Here is a 26,291-nt window from a genome sequence, read left to right as displayed (position 1 = left end):
TAAAAAATAATACAATCAATCATATTAATAGACTAGACATAGAGTTTTTGTTAGTTTGGTATAAATGCAATAGATTGTTCATGGCAAGAGACGAAGGAATGATAATTCAAAAAGGATTAAATGGCAATGCTAGCTCCCATAGGGGGAATGCTTCCCTTGAAACCCATGTGTTAGGCTTTGCCGATGATCAGTCTCTCCACTCTCAAAAAAGTAGTGTGTGTGTGGCAATTGGACAAGTAGGGTATACTTGAGTTGCACAAAAGAATCTAAAAGCCCATCCAACTTCCCCTTTCTATACGCCAATATTCCACATTCTTGGATGAAAATCATTGATTCCTTTTGCTTTTACTTTTCCCTTTTCCCTTTTCTTTTAGACCAAATTTTTATATTTTAAATGATGATTGAAATTATTATTATTTTTTAAAAAAATATAAATAAAGTAGCTGTTTTGGTTCATGATCTTTGTGCCTATACCACTACAATTGGAACGTTGGACCCAAAAAGAAAAGTTTTGGGACAGAAACAACTCATAACATACTTTAACCTAAAGGTTGAAACAATGAGAGTTTACGGTGAGATGAGATAGTTTAAATAAAAGTAAAAAATTGAATAAAATATTGATAGAATATTATTTTTTAATATTATTATTATTTTGTAATTTGAAAAAATTGAATTATTTATTATATTTTTTATAAAATTTTAAAAAAATTATAATAATGAGATGAGATGAAATATTTTCACTATCCAAACACTCTCACCATCAAAAATAATTAGCCACATCCGAGTGGTCAAAATATATATAATAATGAATATTGAATTATTTGAAAAATCTTTTTTTTCAGTCTTTTAAAATGAAAATAATTGTTTTTCTACAAAAATAAGTATATTTTAGTCGCAAATAACTTATTTTATTATTATTCTATAGAGAATTATCTTTAATATATGGTAATGATCTCTCAAAGACTCCAACAAGATTAGTTAGTGTTAGTTCAATAGGCATCATTAGAAAACATATAGTTGAAGCTATCCACTTCAATAATAAGACAGATTTAACCTAACTTGAAATGACACAAAGTACTCTAATTAGTTTGTGAACATTATCTCTAATATTAATACTATTATATCAACATATAACAATAATACTATGGGGTACTTTTCATATGCATGAACCCAAAATTAATTTATATAAAATACTGCATACTTGTATTTTTTAATTAATTAAAAAATTGAAAGTTCTTAAAAAAAAATTCAGATATATAAGGTTCTTTCTCTTCTTCCACAAGTATTTTAATAAAACCACTGGGTTTCGATAACTTTCTATTGAAAATGTTATAATGCGTAGGTACCGCATAAAGAAAAATAATATTTATGATTTTAGGATGCATAAGTTTCGCACAATTTTTGTGATAAAAGTAGATAAAGGGCCTGAATTGAGAGATATATATCTCATCTCATCTTATCTCAATACTCAAATACCACAAATATAAACACTATCAATTTCAAATCTTCAATTTTTTTCATTTAATCATTACATAATTATTAAAAATTTTATAAACTTTTAAATAAAACATAAAAAATAATTCAATTTTTTCAAATATCAAAACAAAAATGATATTAAAAAATTATATTATAACAATATTTTAACTTTATAATATTTTTATTCAATTTTTACTCCCTTATTTTTCAAACCTCATAAAACCTTTTAATTCAAATTATTTCTAATTCATCTCACCTCAACTAATCAAATATCTTATTACTATTTATAAATTATCTCAACTTTTATCATCTCAATTCACTATTCAAATCAAGTAAGATTTACCCAAAAATATTATTTTTTTAATAATAAAACTTACTTTTTAAAAAGAAAGAAATGCTGGAGTCATATTAACTCCTCTAGATATATTTACTCATTACATGCCAAAATCACATCATAAATAGTAGGTGCATTTAAGACAAGAAAGCAGTGTTGGGGCTACCAGCTTTGATATTATACATGATGTCCCACTCCCAGAATGTGACAATTAAAGAATTTTGACAATGGAAGCCAATAGGCAACTAAACAAGGAAGCCTGGCCTTCATCTACAATATCCAGGTCCCCATTTGGTCCCCTATTTAATTAATTAAAACTAGATAAATAAATAAAAAATTAAATAAAATGATCTACTCTAGTCTTAGCCATTGGATACATACATATATATATATATATATATATATCTTGGATACCCTGATCAGTTCTTGGGTCCATAATGGAGGCCAGGGCAGAAGAGTACGTACGTTGAGATGTTGTTTTCAGAGAAATTTCACAAAATACGTACCATGCATCAGAGCCAGTTTGTCAAATACCCTTGTTTTTCCATACAGAAATGGCTACAAAATCTGTGTCGTATCAATATTTTCAACATGCAGATGATCGTGACTCAGGGAATATGGTTGGCCATAAGAAATGTACCAATTAAATATAAAAGAAGCATCCAGATCGATGATCCACTTCGTGTGGTTGCCCTTATTTATCAGAGCTGTCACATCTTCTCCAAAAACAACGACTGTGCGCCTGTGATACATTCACGAGTCACGTGTGTGTATATATATATATATGTTTATATATGCGCATGTGTTTAAGATGGCAAACAGGTTTCATTTCATGAATTAAAATATTTAAAATTAAAAATAAAATAAAATATTATTAAAATATTATTTTTAATAATATTATTTTTTAAAAATTTAAAAAAATTGAATATTTTAATATATTTTATGTAAAAATTTTAAAAAATTATAATAATAAGATAAAATAAGATAAAATAATTTTTATTTTCAAACCATACATAGTCCCAAATAAACAATATTATTTTCATGTATACATAAATTATATATATGATTCAGTTATACATTATACGACTCTATAATGAGCTCAGAAAAAATAAAATACTTGCTTTATTTTAAAACAAAAATTTTATGTATAGTCATTTTTACGTATTTTTTTATGCACTCCAGTGATATAATTAGTTATGTATTAAAAAAATTAATCCAACCAATCATATCAGTGAAATGTATAGAGAGTATGTAAAAATAACTTAATGTAGCATTACTCATTTTAAAATACTAACAACTTTCATGCTTCTTGATATGTTAGAGTTCTTTTATACCAATTTTATTTTTCATTATTTAAAAATATTTGTTTACGATTGATTTTCTTCTTAAAAAATCTTCATCAACCAAGCTGATCCCAATTTTGCTACCATAATCGGGGCAATCATTAAGCCTTGTTTTTTTATGTATGGCACAAATCTGAGTTCATAATGGGAAAAAAACAAAAAGCAAAAAATTGTCTTGTGAGTATTTTAAACCTTAATTTTCTTAATAGTTTTAAAATTACCATGTGAGGATTATAAGATCATGTGATCGCGACAATCACACGACACGAGTTGTCGATCATAATTAGCATACTGTATAATCCATTGGTAAATATTAAAATAATTTTACAATTTAACTTATCACATCAAACTATATTATTTTTTGAATTTGTATGTGTAATTCCTTTTGTAGTTAAAAGTCTTTATTCTCAAATAAAAACTATGTGGATTGAGAATATCTGCTGATCTATAATTTTTGTGACACTGTTGTTTCAACCACTAGTTGGACCAAAACCATGCTAATAGGTATGTTAAATATATATAACATTATCTCTAAGATTTGTAAAATATATACGATTCGTTAGCCGATCACTGTCACAGAGTTAAGTAAACCCCAGAAAATGCAAAACGAAGTTTAACACGTTTCCAACTTGTTGAAGCGAGACTGAAGAAAAATGCAATCAAAGTTGCATGAACGTACTGATCTAGTTTAAAGTTCCTTGCACTTTGTCTTGATTTCTGTTGAAATATCAACAGATATAAACAGTTCGATAGATATGCATACGTGAATGATGGGCATGAACTGCTAATATATATTAATATATGAAAAATGATATTGCAATCTTATTGTTGTGTATAAGTTTTCTACACTTCTTTTAAAAATATATAAAAATTTGAGACACGCATGAAAAAATTATTTTGTTAATGATGTATTGGGTTTGTAGAGTATGATTTTGTTGGTGTGTCAGCTTGATCAATTGATAACTCGACTTAGGAAAATTTTTTGACACTATTTGTGATCAGAAAAAGCGCTAGACAGAAAGTTTGCTTGACCGATTACTTGAGCGAATAACACATAAATATGAAAATTAATATTTCTACCATATGACACAATAAATATGCTTATCATGAATAGTATGGTGGTTCTGAACAGTTAGATATCGTCCTAAAGTATATTTTTTTTACTCTCCAATATAATAAAATCCTCTACAGTTTTATAGATATAGGCACATTATCAAATCACTTTAATTTTATGTCGTGTAATTGTTTGCTAGTATTTAATTTTATTTTGTTTGTCATCACTAATTTCACAACATAGTAGACCATATTTTAAAATAAAATAAAAAGTACGTGTGATTTGTACTTATCGTTATTATATATACACGTATGTATTTAATTTTAGGATGGAAATGGATGGCGTACCAGAAATGATAATGAAATGATAGAGGGTAATGTGTACTTTAATCAGGGTGAAGGCAGAAATTAAAATAATCATGACAATAAAAAAAAAAGTAAAAAAAAAAAGATGATATACCTAACCAAAGAAAATTGCTAAAACTAAAATAATAAGCAGGTGAATGATAAACAACTTGTTCATTAAAATTCATGCCTATTGAGGCCTTCTGAGCCGTCAAAACACAAACTGCAAAAAAATTAGCAGTATGAATGGATTGAGCCGATCAACGTCCCTTGGACACCCTTCAAGCAAAAACGTTTCCCAACCCTACATATTTCTTCTTTTATTTTTAATTTTATACTCAAGTGAGACTTGTATTCTGTGAAAGAAAATATGAAAATGAAAAGGTTTTTTTTAATTATTTAAATGGTAAGTTTGGTCAAAGGGCTGAAGTGCCAAAAGCCCAGACAGCTGATTCAGTTTAGCGGAAGATTATGCACAACTGTCGGTCGCACCCACGCGTGCACGCAGTTCCCAGTTGCCATCTCTCTCAGCTCAGTCTCTGTCCAGTTCCATATCAACCTTCACCGCTCCCTCTCTCTCTCTCTCTCAAAGTCTGTGTCTGTGTCTGTGTATGTGTCTAGCTCTCAGATTCTCTCTCTCTGTCATTGACAAAACAGCTCAGTACAATCGTGAGAGAGAGAACCGAGACAGACAGGACAGCATCTACAAACACCATCACCATCGCCCTTAGAGCTTAATCGAAGAAATTACCAAAATACTCCTCATCCGCCCCTCCGGACGGGACACCCCCGCCTCCGTCCCCACCAGAAAAACTGGGCCCAGGTTTAGACGTACAAGAATGTATAATACTGCTGATCTATACGACATATATATATATATATATATATAAAACTGGATTTCCTCTAATTCTCATTATCATCATGTCTGCGTAACTCTCTCGCCGCTTCTCTGTTATGCGTTAAATTTCCAACCCACTCCACCACTAAGATTCTCTCTAACGTTTAGAATATCTATATATATTAGTATTTTTCATTAACCTGGTGTCACGGATCGAGACCATCACAAGTTCACAAAAGCAATCCATCTGCTGAGAAACCGGGGTGGTCTCGCAAGGAAAGAATCATTCTGTCCAACCAACCAAATTACCCATTTTTCTGTGTTCTTTAATTCCGCGCCGGTAGTATTTTATTGTTCTACTTTATTTTTGTTTGTTTTTAGCATTTCTAGACTTGTTTCTCTCTCTACTAGCTCTCTTTATATTTACTTCCTTCTGTAATGTGGGGGCGGCCGGGTGGGTGTTTCCTGTAACGGGTGGCTGAGGGAGTGGGCTGAAGGCAGAGGAAGAAGGTGAAGGAAGAGAATAAGGAGAAGCAACCAAAGGCAACGGTGTGTTATTTGTGGGCTTTTGATGATGAGAGAGGCTGTGAGAGAAGGTTGGTGAAGTGAGGATCTTTGCTGTGAGAGAGGGTCGGATGGATACCAAAGGACGGCTTATTGCAGGTTCTCACAACAGGAATGAGTTCATTCTTATCAATGCCGATGAGGTTGCCCGAGTAAGTCCTTTCATTCATGATTTTCTCATTGCCTCTTCCAACTTCTTTGCTGAAAAATTATCCTATTTTCGCTTCTCTTACTGTCCTAAAAGTCATTTGTCCACATAGTTCGGTGGAATAATTTGAAGACAAGTGCTGGTTTTGGGATTTTCTTGCATGGGTCCTTAACACATTGCTTTGTCTTTTTAATTTCTGAGCTTCTTACCCTCCTCCTTCAACCTACGGACAGTGTCCGTTTCTTTTATCTTCCTTCTTTTGGTAGTGATGCGTTTCATTGGGTTTTTCTTTCTTAAGTTTGAACTCCTCCTTCTTCAGCCATTTTTTTAAAGCCTGCGATTACTAATCTGGGTGGGTTTTCTCTTCTGTGAATGTTTCGGAATATTTTCTAGTGTTGTTCCCAAGCTCATGGGTTGTACTTCATCAGCTAGCAACTGGGAAGGATTTAACTTTCTATTTTTATTTTTCCTGGTGGGACTAAGCTAATGTAACCATTTCCGGGTGGGATTAGGGGAGTGCAAACACTTTCTTTTCTTTCTTTCTTTTTTAAATAGCTGAAGCTTTCATCTATTGGTTCTTCATCTTTCTCTAAGCTTCTAGGTTTTAGAGCTAGTCAATGAAACAAAGGTGTGAAAAGTTTTCAATTGTAACATTACATTATTCTCATAGTATTTTAATATTTATAATTTTTAAGCCGCTTAAATTTCTGTTTGGTGTATTGGGATTTCCGCCATCATGATCGGCTAGAGATTAAAGTGTTATGGCTACTGCGAATTACAGGTGACATCGGTTCAAGAATTGAGTGGGCAAATTTGCCAGATCTGTGGGGATGAGATAGAAATTACAGTCGATGGAGAATCATTCGTTGCTTGCAACGAATGTGCCTTTCCTGTGTGCCGACCTTGCTATGAGTATGAAAGAAGAGAAGGCAATCAGGCCTGTCCTCAATGCAGAACAAGATACAAGCGCATCAAAGGTAGGACTTTTCCATTTTTAGTCGACTTCATAATTTCTTCAGTTAATATTTTTTATTAACACTGCGAGCAATGCAAATCCAGGTAGTGCTAGAGTTGAAGGTGATGAAGAAGAGGATGATACTGATGATTTGGAGAACGAGTTTGACATTGGAGGCAACCCTCACCACATCGCTGAGGCCATGCACTCTGCCCGCTTTAATGTTGGCCGTGGTTCCCAAACTTCAGCGACGGCCACACCACCAGAGCTGGATTCTGCATCTGTTTCTCCAGATATCCCGCTCCTGACCTATGGTGAAGAGGTGGAATTTTGATATTGCAATCTGATTTTTGTTCTTTGTTAAGAATGATTATCAACTCTGATTCATGCGTCTAGTACTGATTTTTTTTTTTAAGGGTGTGGGAATATCACCTGATAAGCATGCCCTTATTGTTCCCCCATTTATGAGTCGTGGGAAACGGGTCCATCCAATGCCAATTTCCGATTCTCCCATGTCATGTAAGTTGGTTGAGATATTTCTAGTTTTTTTTTTTCCCTTTTTCCCTTGAACGATGCTTATTGCTGTTCTGACTAAACTTACTGTGTGATAATTGCTGTTGACGATGCAGTTCAATCCAGACCTATGGATCCAAAAAAAGACTTGGCTCTCTATGGATATGGAACTGTTGCCTGGAAGGAGCGAATGGAGGAGTGGAAAAAGAAGCAGAATGAAAAACTTCAGGTGGTTAAGCACCAAGGAGGAGACAGTGGTGGAAAAAATGACGGAGATGAATTGGATGATCCTGATTTGCCCATGTAGGTGCATTTTTCAACCACCTGTGCAAAAAATGTTGTATTGCTGTGTCTTGCCTTATGAATTTATTTGAGGGCAAGACTTTGTTTGTTTACTAAGTTCCTTTTGTTCTTTTCTTGAACTTTGTTTTTTTTTTTTTTTTTGCCCGGGGGGGGGGGGGGGGGGGGGGGGGTTTTAGATTACTTAGTGTGGTAGCCTACAATATGGCCAATTTTTATACCATATTTCATAACCATAAAGCACAGTACAGCAATCATTATCTTAAGTTACTTGGGATGAATGTGTTTTATCTTAAGGGTTAAGGGTTTGATCAAATTAGTATCCAACAGTTCTAGGGTTTTTGGATCAATGATTATGCCTTTAATAGAATGGCTCAGCCCTGCTATATCTATAATTCCCTTTCTTCCACAACAAGATTTAAGCTTTATAGTTATTACATTATTATTTCTATTTTATAGGATGGATGAAGGCAGGCAGCCGCTTTCAAGGAAGTTATCAATTCCTTCAAGCAAGATAAATCCATACAGAATGATAATTCTTCTCCGAATTGTGATTCTCGGGTTATTTTTTCAGTATAGGATCACCCATCCAGTCAATGATGCATATGGATTGTGGTTAACATCAGTCATTTGTGAAATATGGTTTGCTGTGTCTTGGATATTGGATCAGTTCCCCAAATGGTGTCCGATTGTGCGAGAGACATACCTTGATCGTTTGTCCCTAAGGTACATCAGTGTGTGTGCGTGCGCGCGCTCCCACTCTTGTTTGCTTGTGTGTGTGTGTGTGTCTGCAAACATTTGTGTCATTCTCGATTTTTGGCTAACATGCACTCTATTTCTTGCCAGGTATGAGAAAGAAGGAAAGCCATCTGAACTGGCTGATATAGACATATTCGTAAGTACGGTAGATCCATTGAAAGAACCTCCACTTATCACTGCAAATACAGTTTTGTCCATCCTTGCTGTAGATTATCCAGTTGACAAAGTTTCATGCTATGTCTCGGATGATGGAGCTGCCATGCTTACTTTTGAAGCCCTCTCTGAGACGTCGGAGTTTGCACGTAAGTGGGTCCCATTCTGCAAGAGGTTCAACATTGAGCCAAGAGCCCCCGAATGGTATTTTTCTCAGAAGGTTGACTATTTGAAAGATAAAGTGCATCCAGCATTTATAAGAGAACGGCGTGCAATGAAGGTTTTCTGTTCTTTCGTTGTTTGTTAACTGCTGGTTTCCTTTTCTCTCCATTATCTGGCTTTTCAGCCTCTCATGAGTCGAGAACCACGCCCACAAGCAAATAGTGGTGCTAATTTTGCACAAAATATGGCAGGCAGAGAGCCACATTTTGACATTCAGTAAAAAATGATGATTTTTTCTCCTTAATGATACTTTTCATTTTCAATAAGGCATGAATACTTTTATTGAGAACATGGCTATTGTCATTGGTTGCTACAGAGGGAATATGAAGAATTTAAAGTTCGGATTAACGGATTGGTAGCCATGGCACAAAAGGCTCCAGAAGATGGTTGGACAATGCAGGATGGGACTCCATGGCCTGGGAACAATGTCAGGGATCATCCTGGAATGATCCAGGTAAGATCTGTTCTGAAGGCTTTCATGGAAACTTCGTCTAGCTTTCCTTTATATTCATAGAAAGTTAAAATCTTGTGATTTTAATCTTGATGGTCTTATACAGGTTTTCCTTGGTCAAAATGGTGTTTGTGATGTCGAAGGAAATGAACTACCCCGCTTGATTTATGTGTCTCGTGAGAAGAGACCAGGATTTGATCACCACAAAAAGGCCGGGGCCATGAATGCCCTGGTAGTCTCTCACTTTCTTCTCTTAACTTGTGTTCTTGGCAATTTTATTGTGTCTTGCAATTTTTCTTACTCTTTCAAATTTTTTGCTGATAAATTAGGTGCGGGTCTCAGCAGTCATCTCAAATGCTCCTTATCTCCTGAATGTTGATTGTGATCACTACATAAACAACAGTAAAGCACTTCGTGAAGCTATGTGCTTCATGATGGACCCCACTTCTGGAAAGAAAATCTGTTATGTACAATTTCCCCAAAGATTTGACGGGATTGATCGTCATGATAGATACTCCAATCGCAATGTCGTATTCTTTGATGTAAGTAAAGGATCTTGGTTGTGTTGTTGTAGTTTACACATGCATTCATACATATTTTCTATTTGCAACTGTTTATTTTATGCAAGTGCTAATTCTTTTAATTAAATCTAGATAAATATGAAAGGATTGGATGGGATCCAAGGACCAATATATGTCGGAACTGGGTGTGTCTTCAGGAGGCAAGCACTCTATGGATATGATGCCCCCATCAAGAAGAAACCTCCTGGGAAAACATGTAATTGTTGGCCAAAATGGTGCTGCTTCTGCTGTGGATCTAGAAAGAACAAGAAAAAGAAGTTGAACGACAAAAAGAAGTTGAAAAACAGGGAGGCTTCACGTCAGATACATGCACTAGAAAATATTGAAGAGGGAATCGAAGGTAAGTAGTGAATTCAGATTGGCAAGGAGTTTTGCATTTGCAATTCTTTTATAACATTCTATATTAGCATAAATTTCCCAGGGAGGTGCTAATGATTAATTCGACCTTTAATCCCAAATATTCTTAGCATACTCTTTTTTTTTTTGCATGGCCCATATTTGACCTTGAGATTTTTAACCTTTATTTTCCAAGTAATCTCCAATACTTACCCAATTAGTACCAAATCTAAAATGTTTCAGTGCGGGTTGGTTCTTTGTTCGGTCATAGATTGTAGTAAACTAATATCAAATGTGTTTCTCCTGTAACTTACATTGCAGGAATAGATAATGAAAAATCTTCCCTAATGTCCCAAGTAAAATTTGAGAAAAAGTTTGGACAGTCATCAATTTTCATAGCTTCTACACTAATGGAAGATGGTGGAGTTCCAAAAGGAGCAAGTCCTGCATCTCTCTTGAAAGAAGCAATCCATGTTATTAGCTGTGGTTATGAAGATAAAACAGAATGGGGAAAAGAGGTATATGAAAACTGCTTCAAAATTAAACAAAACCTTCTCTTTATAATCTCTTTCATTAGCAAGATACCGCACTGTCTATTGTCCCGTTGGCTAAATTTCATTGATGTTTCAGGTTGGGTGGATATATGGCTCAGTTACAGAGGATATACTTACTGGCTTCAAGATGCACTGCCATGGCTGGCGATCAGTGTATTGCATGCCGAAAAGGCCCGCATTTAAGGGTTCTGCTCCTATAAACCTTTCAGATCGTTTACACCAGGTTCTGCGGTGGGCCCTGGGATCTGTTGAGATTTTCTTCAGCAGGCATTGTCCCATATGGTATGGATATGGGTGCGGCTTGAAAGGGTTGGAGCGTTTTTCTTATATAAATTCAGTCGTGTATCCGCTGACATCAATTCCTTTGCTTGCTTACTGCACCTTGCCAGCTGTCTGCCTCCTTACTGGGAACTTCATAGTTCCGGAGGTAATTCTATGTTCTTTTGATTCCAAAATGCAATGCGATATATTGAAACTAAAAGTGTACTACTGGGCCCCTTGTTTGCTTAGACATACTTCATAAAGCCCAAATTCAATATCTGCTATAGACTTTCAGGCTTCAACTAATGACAGGATTTTTCTTTTTCATTTTTGCAACAGATAAGCAACTATGCTAGTCTTATATTCATGGCCCTCTTCGTATCCATAGCTGCAACTAGCATCCTTGAGATGCAGTGGGGAGGCGTTGGCATACACGACTGGTGGAGGAATGAACAATTCTGGGTTATCGGTGGTGTCTCATCACATCTGTTTGCTCTCTTCCAGGGCCTGCTTAAGGTTTTGGCAGGGGTTAACACAAACTTTACAGTTACATCCAAAGCTGCGGATGATGGAGATTTTTCTGACCTCTACCTCTTCAAGTGGACATCATTGTTAATCCCTCCCATGTCCTTGCTAATCATAAACATAATTGGAGTTGTTGTTGGGGTCTCAGATGCTATCAATAATGGCTACGATTCATGGGGTCCACTCTTTGGTAAACTTTTTTTCGCCTTATGGGTCATTGTCCATCTTTACCCATTCCTTAAGGGGCTGATGGGGAAACAGGACAGGGTTCCCACCATTGTTGTGGTCTGGGCAATCCTTCTAGCATCAATCTTCTCCCTTTTATGGGTCAGAATAAACCCATTTCTCTCAAAGGGCGGTCTTGTACTAGAACTATGTGGTTTGGATTGTGACTAAGATAAACAACACAGAAGGTTGAAGTTGAGTTCTATGCAGCATCATCAATGAGGGCTAAGTTTTAATGGTTGTGACGAATATATCACACGACACGACACGACACAGCAAAGATGGTGGCTATCCTGGTTGGCTGCATGTAGATACAAAGGACCGGATCTAACACTCATTTCATCTTTTAGTTTTCATCAATTCTTTCTGATACGTGGGATAGTGTGGTGCAGGGGTGATTGTATTCAGATAATCTATGAAGTCCCAAGAGAAAATAATAAAATTTTAGTGTGATTCATAAATTTTGTTCCCTTCCCAATTAAAGGGACCTCATAGAAAGTGTCATTGTTGTAATGGTTGTCCTTATATGTAGGTGTAGGCTGTAGCTCTTGCTCTTGCTCCTGGTGCAATGTTTAGTTAATAAAATTGCAGCCACCTATGTATTTCTGCTATAAATTAAAAAAGGCTTTCCGATCCCTTGTGTTTTTCCTTGCTTTGTATTGGAATTCTCAATGAGGTGCCTCTCTGTGAGATAGATGGAAGGAGTGGTGTGGTTGTACTTCTGTTTTGTTGCAAGAAATTCTATCACGCGGATGAAAATTAAAACTTTTCTGCATAGAAGAAGTTACTGTTTAAAATGAACCCACCCAAAAAAAAAAAAAACAATTTTGAAGTAAAATACTCAAGAGAGTTTTAACCATTTTCTTGTAGGATAGGGCTAGACACTGGCTGAGCTGTGTTGAAACGGGTGTTCTGGCCTCCAAAGTCTCTAAGATTTTATCATTACCTTGGAAATTCTGGTAAAAATATTTTATTGGGTCTGCTCACTATTCTGGAAAATGTAATCCCCCAATTCAAATGAAATTACTTGTACGTATTAAAATAAAGAAGCCTCCAATTTATAAATTGTAGTTCTATTGATCACTCAATTCTCCATAGTCATACATTTATAAAAGAATTTAATCCCTCAAGACAGACAATCATCCCCACAAAGAAGGAAAAATAAAAATTGTACAAAATACCAAATTCTAACATCCCCGTGTCCAAGAGTAACTGCATGAGGTATGCTCAAGTACTAAATACAAAGTCCAACTCGCCAAATTGCACACAAAAACAAAGTACTAATAAATAACAAGCAGGACCTATTAAATCTAATTGTTTTGGAGATCCTCCAAAGGGCGCCTTTTGGGCATTGTTTTTGCTGCTGTAGTGTTACCAATTTGATCATTCTTGCTGCTTGCCACATTCTCTTTCATATTAAGATTCTTCGGCGTTCTTGGAATCAGACTAGCTTTAAACTTTGTTCCTTTCATCACCGAAGAATTCAACTGTTTGACAGACAAACTGGCCTTTTCCTTCAGTTTTGGTGATTCCAACTTTGATTGTGGAGTCTGGACAAATTCAGCATTAACCTCTGCAAACCAATATGAGCACAAGTTAAACTACGTGTCCCCTATCTACAAATTACACATTTTGACTCTAAAAAAATGCATATACCTCTACCAACAACCATATTTGTGGAAGCAAGAGATAGTTCTTCAATTGTTGCATCTATTTTTGGCACATCAATGTCCATTGCTTCTACCATATGTTTGCGTCCATCCCTTCCAACTGAAAACTTCGTATCTCCAACACCAGCATAATTTTGCACTTGTTTTGAATCATTGTGACCACATTCTGCCATGGCTTCCTCTGCAGCAACACGATTACTGACATCAAGGTCAGCAGCGTCTGGTATCTCAGTCTCTATGGAACTGCTTGAAATCCCAACCTTGATAAACTGATGTTCATCATTCTTACAACCAGCTTGCTCTTGGGTGATGACAAAAACTTCATCTTGTTTCTTTGATTCATTATCATTTTCAGAGATAGGCTCATCTGAGACAGCAAGGCAACTGCCTACCATCTGTGCAACATCCTCTGCCATATGATGCTCATGAGCACCCTGCTGCTCTTCAGCAATTTGTTCATAAACCGCCACACTCATTGTCACTTCCTCGCTATCCTCACTAGTTGTACTCAATAGATTGGCAACTGAGTCCACTCCACCTGATTTCTCAACTTCGTCTTCTTCACTGCCACCTAGAAGAAAATTCAGCTCCCAGCTGGTGAACGCACTTGAATCATCATTTGAGTCCAAAGCTCTAGTTGCTGTTATTCCAAAGATACAGATCATTAGTAACAAAAATAAATGCTCGAGAGATACAATTTAGGATTTGGTAATAGTTTTAACTTTTATCTGACATCCTTCATGCACATTTTATGCTTTACATTTTTACCTTCTCAAATGAAGCATAATCCAAAGTTCTTTTTTTTAATAAAAAGTGGCACAATTGGTGAAGGCCAAGCCTTATGAAAGGGAGGATAGTTTGAATTCCCCCCCACCCTGCCCCGGGACCCCAAGTTCTCCTTTGGCCCAAGACCATAGTATCTTAAAACATTTAGTGAATCGAGTACTTACCAAAACTTGGCAAAGCAATAACTGTTGGAAGGACAACGTGATTAACAGCCACTTTAGATTTCTCTGAAGTTACAACATGGGAATTCTCAAATTCTGCACATCCCGGACCCTCAGAGCTGGCACTGTCAATGCCTTTCTTAGCAAGCATATTAAAACCAAGTCCTTCCTCTGTCTCATCAATGCTACTCCTACGCAAAGGCTCATTAAAAGTCAAACAATCAATGCCATTGAAATCAGCATGAGTTACTGCACCATTTTGGCCATCAATTTGGTCTTCGGCCAATTCTTGAGTGGCTGTTGCACTATTTTCCACATTACCATCCACTAGACCATCATTTTTCTGGGCCCCCACTATTTCCTCCGGTGAAACTTCATTATCTCCTGGAAAATTTAACCGTTTATGTATGATATAATTTAATAGAAATAAATATTTATATATCAAGAAACTGTTTATATGTAAAACTTCCAAATCTGATAAGTCAGAACCTATACAACAATCATACCTCTACCATCATCAGTCATCTCCTTTCCCTCTGTGTCATAGCTGTTTCCCTCAACAATACTGTCAAATCCATCTTCATCTCCTGCATTTGACAATTAACAATGAATATAATTAACGCTGTTTGTAACACTAGTTGAAAATCTAATTTAAAACCGCCATATCATATAGCCTCCAAAATCTCAGTGATTGATATGTATAACTAAAGAAGATAATTTAAAAATCTTGGCTTTGCAGTTGTAAATACCATGTGATGAAGAAACAATTGAAATTGAGACAATTACACCACTTGGATGAATTTCATACTTACCACAAGAGGTGTCGGCAAAGGAATTGATATTTTCTGCCTCTTTCTCCTCCCACTTACTGGAACAATCAAACAAATGCGGAGAAACCAGTGCTTCTTCAAACAGCTTAGCACCATCCCCAACTTTCTCAGAATCATTTTTTCTCCCACTACATTCTGCATCAGCTTCATCTGCAGCCACAGTTTCAAACTTTTCAACTCTATCTGCAGGTTTGTCATCCATGGGCACAAGGACATCTAGACCAATGGAAGCACTTCCATCCAACTCTGGAGAAACTTCTAGTATCTGATTGTCAAGATTGCCAAACCTCACTTCATCCAATTGAACAGAAGTTGGTACAACTCCGCTTGATGTCTCCTCTATACCTTCACTATCTTTGGGTAAGACCTCATTTGAAGTACATACAGCAGAGGCATCAATTTTTAAAACTTCATCCCCAGAACCATAATATGGCTTCTTCTGCTCAACTGGACTAACAGTTAGCAAACTTCCTTCTAGTTTTGCCTCAACAATACCCATTTTTTCCATGGTCACAGTGTGAGCTGCTTCATCTGGTACGGCTGCACTAATTCCACACCTATCATCGTCATGTGCACTTTCACCAAATTCCCCAACTTTCCCTTTAGCAAAATTATCAAAAAGGTCCCCTGTAGTTGAATCCGGACTCTGACTCGCCAGTCCAACCACCTCCCAACCACAGTGGTCACCAAGTTCAACTTGCTGAGAGCACTTGAAATTCTCCATCACGTCCACATGGTCACGCTGCTCAGCATATAATTCTCTTTTCTGTCCTTCAGCATAGAAAATTTCCTTTGATCCCATATCGCTTTTACTTGAAAGCACATCAAGAGCCTTTACATTGCTGTTTCTATGCATAACCCCCACTTCGTCATCAAAAACCTTCTCCAAGGATAATTCTTGACAACTCACTGCATTTAATGCTTCCAAGGGAAATAGCTTAGTAACATCAAAACCAGAAGTAACTTTCTCTTCTGCACTTCTCTTGGCACTGCGAACTCCAACTATTTTTGGGCTTAAGAGCTCACCCAAAATATTATTCAGTTCTGCACTCTCACTCTTGTTTCCACCTTGCGACTCCTCCAGAGAAAAATGGAGTAAAGACGATGGCTCTATCACATCTTTCGCAACATCATTTGATATGAGCCTGTCATCATTCGAATCCGTTTGTGCACTTCTTGCCTCCGTTTTCTCCTCTGCAGCATCAACCTTACAAGTAGTTAAAACCGAGTCTTCTGCTTTATGCAACAAAGCAACACCACTCTCAATAGCATTTCTTCCATTGTGATTCCCTTCTGAAAATAGATAAGACTTATTGCGTTACTTCTAAGCCCAGTTGAATAAAGCATTTAAAAGCTAGCAAAAATATTCTGTCCCCTCAATGAGTTCTAGAAAACTAACCTCCCTCTTGTTCATCATTGCCTTTCAGCGAAGTGGGTTCGCTCAGGGAGCTGTCTTCTTTGGCAGAAGCAGGACCTGCAACAGAGACATGATATATATAGTTAAGGTACTGTTGGAAATAAAGAGAAAGTACAATTAGACTATTCAAATAGTAAGATGCAAAGACGTATTTGAGATAGAAATGTCGATATGATATGAGCCTGTCACATGCCCTCACATTTTAACCCAACAATGGAGGTCGAAGTATTTTCAACTCTGTCGGTATCCGTCTCTTGTTGAACAATCGGAGTGATTCTTCCCCCAGAAGAAAGTTCATGCAAAACTGTAACTTTAGTTTCATCAAAACAGAAATCGAAGTTTTCATCTGAGAGGTCGCTTTCTTTTTTCTCGGCACCTTGACTAACGCCACCGTCTAAAATAGGAAGGCAACCACCATCTATCCTTGAGTTTTGTTCAAAGACCCCGTCAAAAAGCTCTTCACCAGAAGCTACTCCTCTCCCACTATGCAATGATTCACTCTTGTTTTCATTTGTCATGCCCAGTTCAGTCCCCATTTTTTCCTCCGCATTACTTACAGGAGTTTCACCTATGCAAATTCTTTCTTCTGGAATTTCAATTCCATAACTAGAATATTTTTCTTCACCAGCATGATTTGTGTTTCCTCTTTCAAGCGTTGTGGAGTGTGCAGTACTTTGGGCTCCAGGCTGATTCTCTTCTGCACATCAAATTAAAGGAGGAAAAAAATCAAAGAGAGAAAAAAGGTAGTTAACCTAAACTGGTGCACTTGTTCTAAGAGAAAGTGAGGAGCTAACCTTCTCTTGGGGCATCTTTCTTAGGTGAGGAAGTACGAAGATAGTTGGCCATCACTTCATTGCTAATACCTAAAAGGGCTTCTATGGAGAAACGGTAAAATAAATTGCTTTATTTGAAAACCACTACAACACTTCAAAACAATAAAAGCTCAGAGAGAGAGAAAGGAATGTCATACCCCGACTTTCTAATGCAGGTCCAAGTGGAACTGCAGCTGTATCACTGTGGCCATGTTTTCCTTTGTTAGTTTCGGCAACAAGTAGATTGGCGTCTGAAATAGTTTGCTCTATTTCTGTAACCCCCGCAAGGATTTCTACTTGGTCTGTTTCCTCTCCTTTAAACAGATCAAGTGCACTAATTACTTCAGCTGTCTCGGAGGTATATTCAGATTTTGTGTCAGAACATATAATTTCCCTGAGTTCACTCAGATGATCTTCAATAACGAACTCATGAATAATTGTTTTATCAATTTCATCGGCATCTTGTAAATTCTGATCCTCCTGAACTGAAGTTTGGCCATCCCCATCTGAGTGGCCATCTTGCTTATCATTTCTAAAGTTCATATTTTCACCTGTCAAGAGTTCTATGTTAATGGCATGGTAAATCAAACAATAAGGCGAGCTTCTTAGTCAAACCCAGTTGAATAAAAGTACTTAATCGAAAGTCAAATAATATCCTGCCCCCACAACGAGTTCAAGGAAACTAACCTCCCTCTTGTTCATCACTGTCTTTCAGAGAAGTGGGTTTACTAGGGGCGATGTCTTCTTTGGCAGAAGCAGGACCTGCAGCAAAGATATAATACGTTAGGGTACTGTTGGAAATAAGAGAAGGTAAAATTACTCTATTTAAACAGAAAATGCAAAGATTGATTTTGAAATAAAAATGTCGATATAATATGAGCTTGTCCCACGCCCTCACAATTTAATCCAACAATAGAGGTGGAAGTATTTTCAACTGTGTAAGTATCCATCTCTTGTGGAACAGTCAGGGTGATTCTCCCCACAGCAGAAAGTTCATGCAAACATGTAACGTAGGTTTCGACAAAGCTTCTATCAAAGTTATAATCTGAGACGTCATTTTCTTTTTCCTCAGCACCTTGACCAACGCCAGTGTCTAAATTAGGAAGGCAACACCCATCAATCCTTAAATTTTGTTCAGAGGCCCTGTCAAGAGGTTCTTTATCAGAAGCTGGCCGTACTCCTTCCCCACTATGCATTGTCACTTCTTTGTTGTTTTCATTTGTCATCTCCAGCTCAGTCCTCATTTTCTCCACTGCGTTACTTTCAGAAGTTTCACCTATGCAAATTGTCTCATTTGGAACTTCAATTCTATAACTAGAATATTTTTCTTCTCCAACATGATTTTCGTTACTTCTTTCAAATATTGTGGATTGTGCAATACTTTGGGCTCCAGGCTGATTCTTTTCTGCACATCAAATTAAAGGAGGAAAAAATCAAAGGGAGATAGAAGGTTAACCTAAGCTTTTGCACTTTCTAAAGGCGAAGATATAAATCATTAGGGTTTGGGTATTGAGGTATGTTGTGAATAGTAGTGAAAAAGTACGTGAAAAGTAATAATAAAATATTTGATAGTAATAAAAAGTAATAAATATTAGTAAAAAGTAGGTGAAAAGTAATAATAAAATAATAAATAGTAGTAGAGTATGTTGAGAAGTGTTGAGAAATTCTCAACACCCAAATAATGGTGAAAAAGTAAGAGAAACTGGGGAACTAACCTTCTTCTAGGGAATCTTTCTTAGGTGAGGAAGTACCAAGATAGTTGGATATCACTTCTTTGCTAATTGCTGAAATGGCTTCAGTGGAGAAATAGCAAAAAAAGAAATGCTTTATTTGAAAACCAATCCAACACATCAAAACAACAATAAACATTTTCAAACACTAGAGAGAGAGAGAGAGAGAGAGTATGTCATACCCTGACTTTCTAATGCAAGTCTAAGCGGAGTTGCAGCTATATCACTGTGGTTATGTTTTTCTTCTCCAGTTTCAGTAAAATGTAGATTGGCTTCTGAAATAGTTTGCTCTATTTCCGTTAGTTCTGCAAGGATTCCTACTTGGTCTATTTCCTCTCCTTCAGACAGATCAAGTGCACTAATTTCTTGACCTGTCTCAGAGGTATGTTTAAATTTTCTGTTTGAGCATCTAATTTCCCCGAGTTCACTCATATGATCTTCAACAACTAACTCATGAATTATGAGTTTATCAATTTTATTGGCATCTTGTAAGTGCTGATCCTCCTGAACTGAAGTTTGGTCATCCCCATCTGATTGGCCATCTTGCTTATCATTTCTAAGGTTCATGTTTTCGCCTGTCAAGGGTTCTTCTGTTTCCAATCTTCTTCTTTTCATCTCCGATAGGTTGGAAGCTTCACCTGAAAATTACAGAGTGCAGAGTGAGCAATCACGTGTAACATACTTAACTCAATCAAAAGCAATTGGTCTCACCATCATAATAGGACTGATAGAGTGGCAGCAAACAATCAGCTGGAAATGCATTGCCAGAAGAAACCACGCTCCCAACTTTACTTTGGATGTTTACTAGTTCTAGTTTAACCGTATCGACATCCACAATATTCACTCTGCTGTTTAACTGACATGGCTCATCATCCATGTTACCCTCACTAATGCAATTGAGGGGCAATTTCCCTTTGACATCTCCTATTAAAATGTTTTCCTTTTCATGGAAAACCTCAAATTCAGTAACGGAATTATGTGCACTTTGGTCTGTGGAAAGCCCCTTCAACTTCCCGGGTGTTGGGTCCACCTTTTCCTTTACAGTCGTGGTAGTATCGATAACTTCGCCCAAGTCAGAAGTTACAGCAGAGACCTCCAAGAAACGAAGTCCCTTCTTTGCACTAGATTTCCTCGTGGATCCCTTCAGTTTCTCCTTGGATTTTCCTGAAATTTCTTTTATGCAGCTGGAGTCTGGATTAATTCGGTGATCTACAGTGTCCAGCCCCGCGGACCCAGTATCCACAATTGGAGAAGGCCCTTCATTGGCCGCTACCAAATCGCGTTTGAAGACGTCAAGTGTGGAATGTCTTGGAGACTTTTCAATTGAGCTTTCACTCTCAATGACCGAACCTTTTCCTTTTGGGTTTGGTTCTCTTCGCTTCATCCTCCCGACCTTTCTTGCTCCATCAGCTCTAACTGAATCGTTTCTTGACGCATTCGGACTGGACAGTGGCTCTTCCGCTGCATGCAAATTTTCTTCTTGAATTGATTCTCGTGCTTGCTTAACTCTTCCAGCAGTCTCGCGATTCCTCATGTCTCCAACCATGTGGGCACTAGAGGTGAGCATTAAGCTGTTGCGGTTGGACCTCCTTGGACGACCATGCGGTAAAGAAAGCTTCTCATGTTCTTTCGTAGGTTCTACTGTCGGATTAGCTCCAGTGTTTCCTTCCACGCCTGCATTTCTTAATCGTTTTCTAGTCTCCTTTTCCAGCAGTGGTCTCTTGCTCACTATTTTACCCTTCTGTGGCAAAACTAAGTCTTGCTTAGAGGCATCTCTGCCTGGACCTTTCACGCCATCTTCACATTCTTTCTGATCTGCAAGACTTTCACTTTCATTGTCAACTGCAGAAGTTTTCTCCACAATCTGGGCTTCAGCCCGTCTGGTCCTAACTTTTGTTTTTCCTAAATCCCCTGTCAACGGTTCTGAGGCTTCGTCAATTGCCGCATTTCGTTTTGAGCGTCTCAGAACTTTTCCTGGTTCAGGAACTTCCATCGTAAGGCTATCGATTTTCACCCTCGCCTTATGGGGTCCAACAGATTTCTTCTTCAAGCCCTTGCTACCAAAACCCTTCAAGGGTTCTTCAAGTTGAAGAACCTCTTTACATTCTACCTGAACCTCAACAGCATTAGCCCCACTATCAACTGCATAAGCTTTAGAGTCAAGCTGAGTCCGGGACCTTGTTATCCTACCAACAGCATCAGTTTTCCCCATTTTCGTACTTAATGTAGAAGAGCCTTTCTCCTTTGTCACATTCGGTCTTGATGGGTTCGACATTTTCTTTTGTTTGGCACCTTCTTCCACATTAGCCTCAGAAACATCATACAACAAAACAACCCCATCATTACGTCTCGAATTCCTCGTCTTCCTTCGACCTCTCCTTCCCATAGCCTGAGACTCCATGACACCTGCAACACTATCAACCGAGACTGCATCTGCAGGCGGTTTATCACTAAACCCAACATCGTCCACCTCCATACTTTCAACCTTTGCGCCTCTTCTCTGCCTCTTCTTCCCAACAAAAGGCGCTGCGTCTCCGACAACCACTTGCGCTCTTGACCTAGTGATTCTAACCGGGCGATCAATATCTTTCCCAGAGACGCCTATGTCCCGAGCACTATCAACAACTTGAACTTGCTTCTTGGAAAGAAGTTTGACTGTAGACCTTCTCTTGCCCGCCCGTTTCTTCACCATTGTATAGTCTTTATCTGAATCCGAGTCCGAACCCACAAATATAAAAGTTTCATTCTCGGGACTAAACTTAACTTTCTTCACAATCTTAGAATCATTTGCACTGCCTATTTCCCCCAAGACCTTCGAGCACGACTGGCCTTTATTTATAGGTTCTTCTACGTCCTGTGCATAACACCATATTTTAGGAAAAATCCACTACTGTAAGAAAATGAAAGTCGAACAAAAATATATATATATATATATATATATATATATATATATATATATCTGGCAGTTGGGAAAGATCAAGAAATGCAACTTTGGATGTTCAAAAGATTCTATAAATTGTGAAATTAAACAGAGAACTTATGTCAATTATCCTAACACAACAATTCGACTCAATTCGAACCAACTTTCTCTCATACCTACCTACGTTTTCTTGGTAACCAAAAAACAACTGAAGAAACAAGAAAAAAAAAAGAAAGAGAGGAATTCTTGACTCAGGTAAACGAGTAAAAAGAAGGGTTAAGACTTAAGAGTAAAAGGCACCTCGATAAGCAAAGTAAGCCTATCCGCCATTTCACGGTTCGTCAAATTAGCGGGTACGCCATGCTTCTTGCATAGCACTTGCAGTTGCTTCCTCTTCATGCTATGAAAACCTTCCATATCTCTCTGCAAAAAAGTTCGAGCCCAATATAAAGCGGCAATGGAAGCCCGAGAACACGAAACCGGAGATCGGAAAGAAGCATTACAGAGAGATTCTTAACAGTGTTTTTGAATCCGGTGTTCTTTAAATTCAAATCGGAAGGTTTTCCCGCTCCGTGAAAATAGGAATATTCGTGTTAGACGCGCTAGCGTAGTTCAAACATTAGTACTCGCTGTGGAGAGTGGACAAGCCAGAGGTTTTTTAAATGGCATGGGACCGTTAGGAAAAGTGTAGAAGATAAGGCGAGTGTATTATTTGTATCAGTGAAATAGCGAGTGGGCCACGAATGCAACCTAACTGGATAAGAAGAAAAGTGACAAAGGGACCACCTTTGGGCTGAATTAGAAACCCAAAAGGTTTCCAATAAAAAGCCCACGAATATGGACCGCGTTTAATTAGATTGGCCCACGTTTGAAATGTTTGGGATTTAGAACTGGGCTTCTTTATGATTATTAAAGAGAGCTGTGGGGTCATTTTTGTAAATTGAATTATTATATAAACACAAGCTAGGGTTTTTTGCATTTTCTTTTGCAAGTGCAGACTGCAGTCGCTGTAGGCCTAGGCTGAGGTCCTCTCTCTCTCTCTTGCTCTTCTCTACAACTCTCTCCCTTTTGGTTTGGTTGCTGAGAAACTGGAGGAATGGAAAAGAAAATGAATCTTATTTTAGATTCAGAATTTATCCCTTGTGCTTCTTTAACGTTGATTTCACCAGTAACTAAGCAGTGTTGTGGTTATCATTTTCTCAATCCGCGTATTAGATTTGTATTATCGTTCGAGCTTTAGCCCTCGGCTGATGTTATATGTATTTATCTGTTGCTAGCGCTTACTGTTGATGTTTTCAGCGTTACAATGTACTTAATCTGACAAATATATTGTGTTTGATATGTTAGCTTCTTCTGTTAAATTGATTTCTAGATAAATTTTTTTAGAGCCTATATATTGTTCAGAATGCTTCTTGTCAGATACTTTTCATAGAGTTACATTAGTTTTGTGTTATCTTGGAATTTTCTGGTCTATCTATCATAGCTAGCACATGCAACAAGGAAATGCATGCCATTGAACAGTAGCTAAAATGAAACCTGCCAGTCTGAATTCATGATTTTTCACCGAATTTTTGTGCGAGTTCAGGAATTTACTTTGATTAGTGATTATGGCTTGATGTTTGCTTTGATTTAGGGGAGAATGTCTCACAGGAAGTTTGAGCACCCTAGGCATGGATCCCTTGGATTTCTTCCAAGGAAGCGAGCTGCTCGTCACAGGGGAAAGGGTATTTAATTAATTATGCAGTGGTTCCTGAAAAGAAAAAAGTTTGTTTCGATTTGCAAGTTATGTTTTTTTAATATAATGATTATTGGTGACTTTGGACCTTTTCAGTGAAGGCTTTTCCTAAGGACGACCCAAACAAGCCTTGCAGGCTTACTGCCTTTTTGGGCTACAAGGCTGGGATGACCCACATTGTCAGGGAGGTCGAAAAACCTGGATCAAGTGAGTTATTTTCTTAGCCATTTGTATTCTAAGCATCACACTGCTAAATTAATGAAACATTTTTTGGTTTTATATACTGATTGATTTAAAGATATCTTGAATTCATAACCTTTGGTTTATATTTAATAAAAGGGGCAAAGGGAAGAACAAGAACAGATTATTGCTTTATGTGATGCCATAGTTTTAAGAGTTTGTGGTAATTAGATAACCCAAAGTATTCATATTTTGGTTTCAATTATTTTTGCCTGTATATTTTATTGAGGTTTCGATGTATATTGAGATTTTTTCTTGTACAACTTTGTAACTCTTTGTTTTACAATGATATTGTTATCAATTTTTTCTTGTAATAGATGAGAAATTATTGTTATTATTATTTTCTTATTTGATGCCTTTGCCATGAAGTTTTTGTGGATTGCAACTTTTGTTTGGGTTCTTGATCTGATATTGTTTATTTATTTTTTTAGAACTTCACAAGAAGGAGACGTGTGAAGCTGTTACCGTTGTTGAGACTCCTCCAATGGTTGTTGTTGGTGTTGTGGGCTATGTGAGGACACCACGTGGCCTTCGCACATTGAACACTGTTTGGGCTCAGCATTTAAGTGAGGAGGTGAAGAGGAGGTTCTACAAGAATTGGTGCAAGTCCAAGAAGAAGGCTTTTACAAAATATTCAAAGCAATATGAATCTGAAGAAGGGAAGAAAAATATCCAAGTGCAGCTGGAGAAAATGAAAAAATATGCAACTGTTATTCGAGTTTTGGCTCACACCCAGGTAGCAACTCCTGATTGATCAAATTGCAAGTATTGTAAATATTTGTATCTATATCATGGTTCCTGAACGAGTGTTTCTGCGTTATCTGCCCCAGATTAGGAAAATGAAGGGATTAAAGCAGAAGAAAGCACACCTGATGGAGATCCAGGTCAACGGGGGAACCGTGGCTCAAAAAGTGGACTATGCATACAACTTCTTTGAGAAGCAAATCCCTGTGGATGCTGTTTTCCAGAAGGATGAGATGATTGATATCATTGGTGTGACCAAGGGTAAAGGTTATGAAGGTGTTGTTACTCGATGGGGTGTCACCCGCCTTCCCCGTAAGACTCACAGGGGTCTAAGGAAGGTCGCATGTATTGGTGCCTGGCATCCTGCCAGAGTATCATTCACAGTTGCTAGGGCTGGACAAAATGGTTACCACCACCGCACCGAAATGAACAAGAAGATCTACAAACTTGGCAAGGCTGGGCTGGAGTCACATACTGCTGTCACTGAGTTTGACAGGTTAGTTGCTTAATTTACTTGGAAATTCTTCAGAAAGTAAAAAGATTGTTGTGCCATGTTCTGGTGCTTGTGGTGAGAACATTTTAGCCTTTAAAATCAACTGCTATTTGATAGTATGGTAGGCTAGGCCGAATTCCAATTTCAATTTTTCTACTTACGGGCTGTGCTTTGATGGATTAGGACTGAGAAGGACATTACTCCAATGGGTGGCTTCCCTCACTATGGTATAGTGAAGGATGATTATATTATGATCAAGGGATGCTGTGTTGGACCTAAGAAGAGGGTTGTTACACTTCGCCAGTCTCTGCTCAAGCAGACATCGCGACTTGCTCTTGAGGAGATCAAGCTCAAATTCATTGACTCCTCCTCAAAGTTTGGGCATGGCCGCTTCCAGACAACACAAGAGAAACAGAAGTTCTATGGACGGGTCAAGGCTTAATTTGCCAACTGGTTATTCTGTTGTCGTTACATTTTGCTTCTTATTCATTTGGTTTGACGTGAGGATTTTGAACGGTATTTTGTCAGAGTTTTGTTTTGACGAGAATGATGTATTTTGTCGGAGTTTTGATTTGATGATTGGGAAACATATTACGACAATATCTCGGTTTTCTTTTCTGGTTTTGCTCTTAATTAGAGGCTCCCATTGTCTCTACTCAACTGAAGTGAGAATTGGGATGTTTATGAAAGGAAATATTTTTTTTCTTTTGAGAAAATCACCGGACTTATGGGTCACACGATGGACAGTTTCCTTTGCATTGGTATTTTGAACAATTTACCCTTATTTTTATGATAAATCGGTATGAGTATGGTTACA

The 26,291-nt window shown here is 37.4% G+C and overlaps 3 protein-coding genes across 7 annotated transcripts; 2 read left to right on the top strand and 1 right to left on the bottom strand.

The window, feature by feature from the left end:
- Positions 1–5,093: 5,093 nt before the first annotated feature.
- LOC122299324 (cellulose synthase A catalytic subunit 2 [UDP-forming]-like) lies at positions 5,094–12,572 on the top strand. Its single transcript, XM_043109525.1, has 14 exons — positions 5,094–6,105; positions 6,883–7,078; positions 7,161–7,378; positions 7,473–7,575; positions 7,686–7,872; positions 8,329–8,595; positions 8,716–9,061; positions 9,320–9,457; positions 9,561–9,686; positions 9,784–9,996; positions 10,108–10,375; positions 10,693–10,889; positions 11,002–11,352; positions 11,526–12,572. Exons 1-14 carry the CDS (start codon positions 6,025–6,027, stop codon positions 12,105–12,107), a joined length of 3,273 nt encoding a protein of 1,090 aa, XP_042965459.1. The 5' UTR covers positions 5,094–6,024; the 3' UTR covers positions 12,108–12,572.
- Positions 12,573–12,993: 421 nt separating this feature from the next.
- On the bottom strand, positions 12,994–22,894 carry LOC122299474. Of its 5 annotated transcripts, none has more exons than XM_043109807.1 (15): positions 22,563–22,894; positions 20,054–22,196; positions 19,525–19,980; positions 19,328–19,405; positions 18,511–19,017; positions 18,300–18,374; positions 17,771–18,163; positions 17,595–17,672; positions 17,000–17,497; positions 16,783–16,857; positions 15,366–16,676; positions 15,060–15,140; positions 14,557–14,937; positions 13,593–14,246; positions 12,994–13,509 (listed from the first exon to the last, which is right to left on the bottom strand). In XM_043109807.1, exons 1-15 carry the CDS (start codon positions 22,677–22,679, stop codon positions 13,247–13,249), a joined length of 7,110 nt encoding a protein of 2,369 aa, XP_042965741.1. In that variant the 5' UTR covers positions 22,680–22,894; the 3' UTR covers positions 12,994–13,246. The 5 variants fall into 5 exon arrangements, with proteins under 5 accessions (XP_042965741.1, XP_042965744.1, XP_042965743.1 ...); XM_043109810.1 differs by having other exon boundaries at positions 17,595–17,663; XM_043109809.1 differs by having other exon boundaries at positions 17,595–17,675; positions 19,328–19,396.
- Positions 22,895–23,213: 319 nt separating this feature from the next.
- LOC122299475 (60S ribosomal protein L3) lies at positions 23,214–26,074 on the top strand. Its single transcript, XM_043109812.1, has 6 exons — positions 23,214–23,287; positions 23,896–23,986; positions 24,094–24,204; positions 24,669–24,973; positions 25,068–25,477; positions 25,658–26,074. The coding sequence occupies exons 2-6, from the start codon at positions 23,902–23,904 to the stop codon at positions 25,914–25,916; spliced, it is 1,170 nt and encodes a 389-aa protein (XP_042965746.1). The 5' UTR covers positions 23,214–23,287; positions 23,896–23,901; the 3' UTR covers positions 25,917–26,074.
- Positions 26,075–26,291: the final 217 nt, after the last annotated feature.

Source organism: Carya illinoinensis, chromosome 16 (genome assembly GCF_018687715.1).
Source record: "Carya illinoinensis cultivar Pawnee chromosome 16, C.illinoinensisPawnee_v1, whole genome shotgun sequence".
NCBI lineage: Eukaryota > Viridiplantae > Streptophyta > Magnoliopsida > Fagales > Juglandaceae > Carya > Carya illinoinensis.
Note: the sequence above shows the minus strand (reverse complement) of the source record. Positions and strands in the feature narration are given on the sequence as shown.

What these genes read in the sequence shown, in the direction of transcription:
- LOC122299324 (XM_043109525.1), top strand. Translation starts at nt 6,025, where the DNA reads ATGGATACCAAAGGACGGCTTATTGCAGGTTCTCACAACAGGAATGAG. An exon ending in TCCTGACCTATGGTGAAGAG is followed by an intron (nt 7,379 to 7,472) that starts GTGGAATTTTGA and finishes TTTTTTTTTAAG; the next exon opens with GGTGTGGGAATATCACCTGA. An exon ending in AAACAGAATGGGGAAAAGAG is followed by an intron (nt 10,890 to 11,001) that starts GTATATGAAAAC and finishes TTGATGTTTCAG; the next exon opens with GTTGGGTGGATATATGGCTC.
- LOC122299474 (XM_043109806.1), bottom strand. Translation starts at nt 22,679, where the DNA reads ATGGAAGGTTTTCATAGCATGAAGAGGAAGCAACTGCAAGTGCTATGC. An exon ending in CTATCAGTCCTATTATGATG is followed by an intron (nt 19,981 to 20,053) that starts GTGAGACCAATT and finishes TGTAATTTTCAG; the next exon opens with GTGAAGCTTCCAACCTATCG. An exon ending in ACTTGCATTAGAAAGTCAGG is followed by an intron (nt 19,406 to 19,524) that starts GTATGACATACT and finishes TCTCCACTGAAG; the next exon opens with CCATTTCAGCAATTAGCAAA.
- LOC122299475 (XM_043109812.1), top strand. Translation starts at nt 23,902, where the DNA reads ATGTCTCACAGGAAGTTTGAGCACCCTAGGCATGGATCCCTTGGATTT. An exon ending in TGCTCGTCACAGGGGAAAGG is followed by an intron (nt 23,987 to 24,093) that starts GTATTTAATTAA and finishes GGACCTTTTCAG; the next exon opens with TGAAGGCTTTTCCTAAGGAC. An exon ending in GAGTTTTGGCTCACACCCAG is followed by an intron (nt 24,974 to 25,067) that starts GTAGCAACTCCT and finishes TATCTGCCCCAG; the next exon opens with ATTAGGAAAATGAAGGGATT.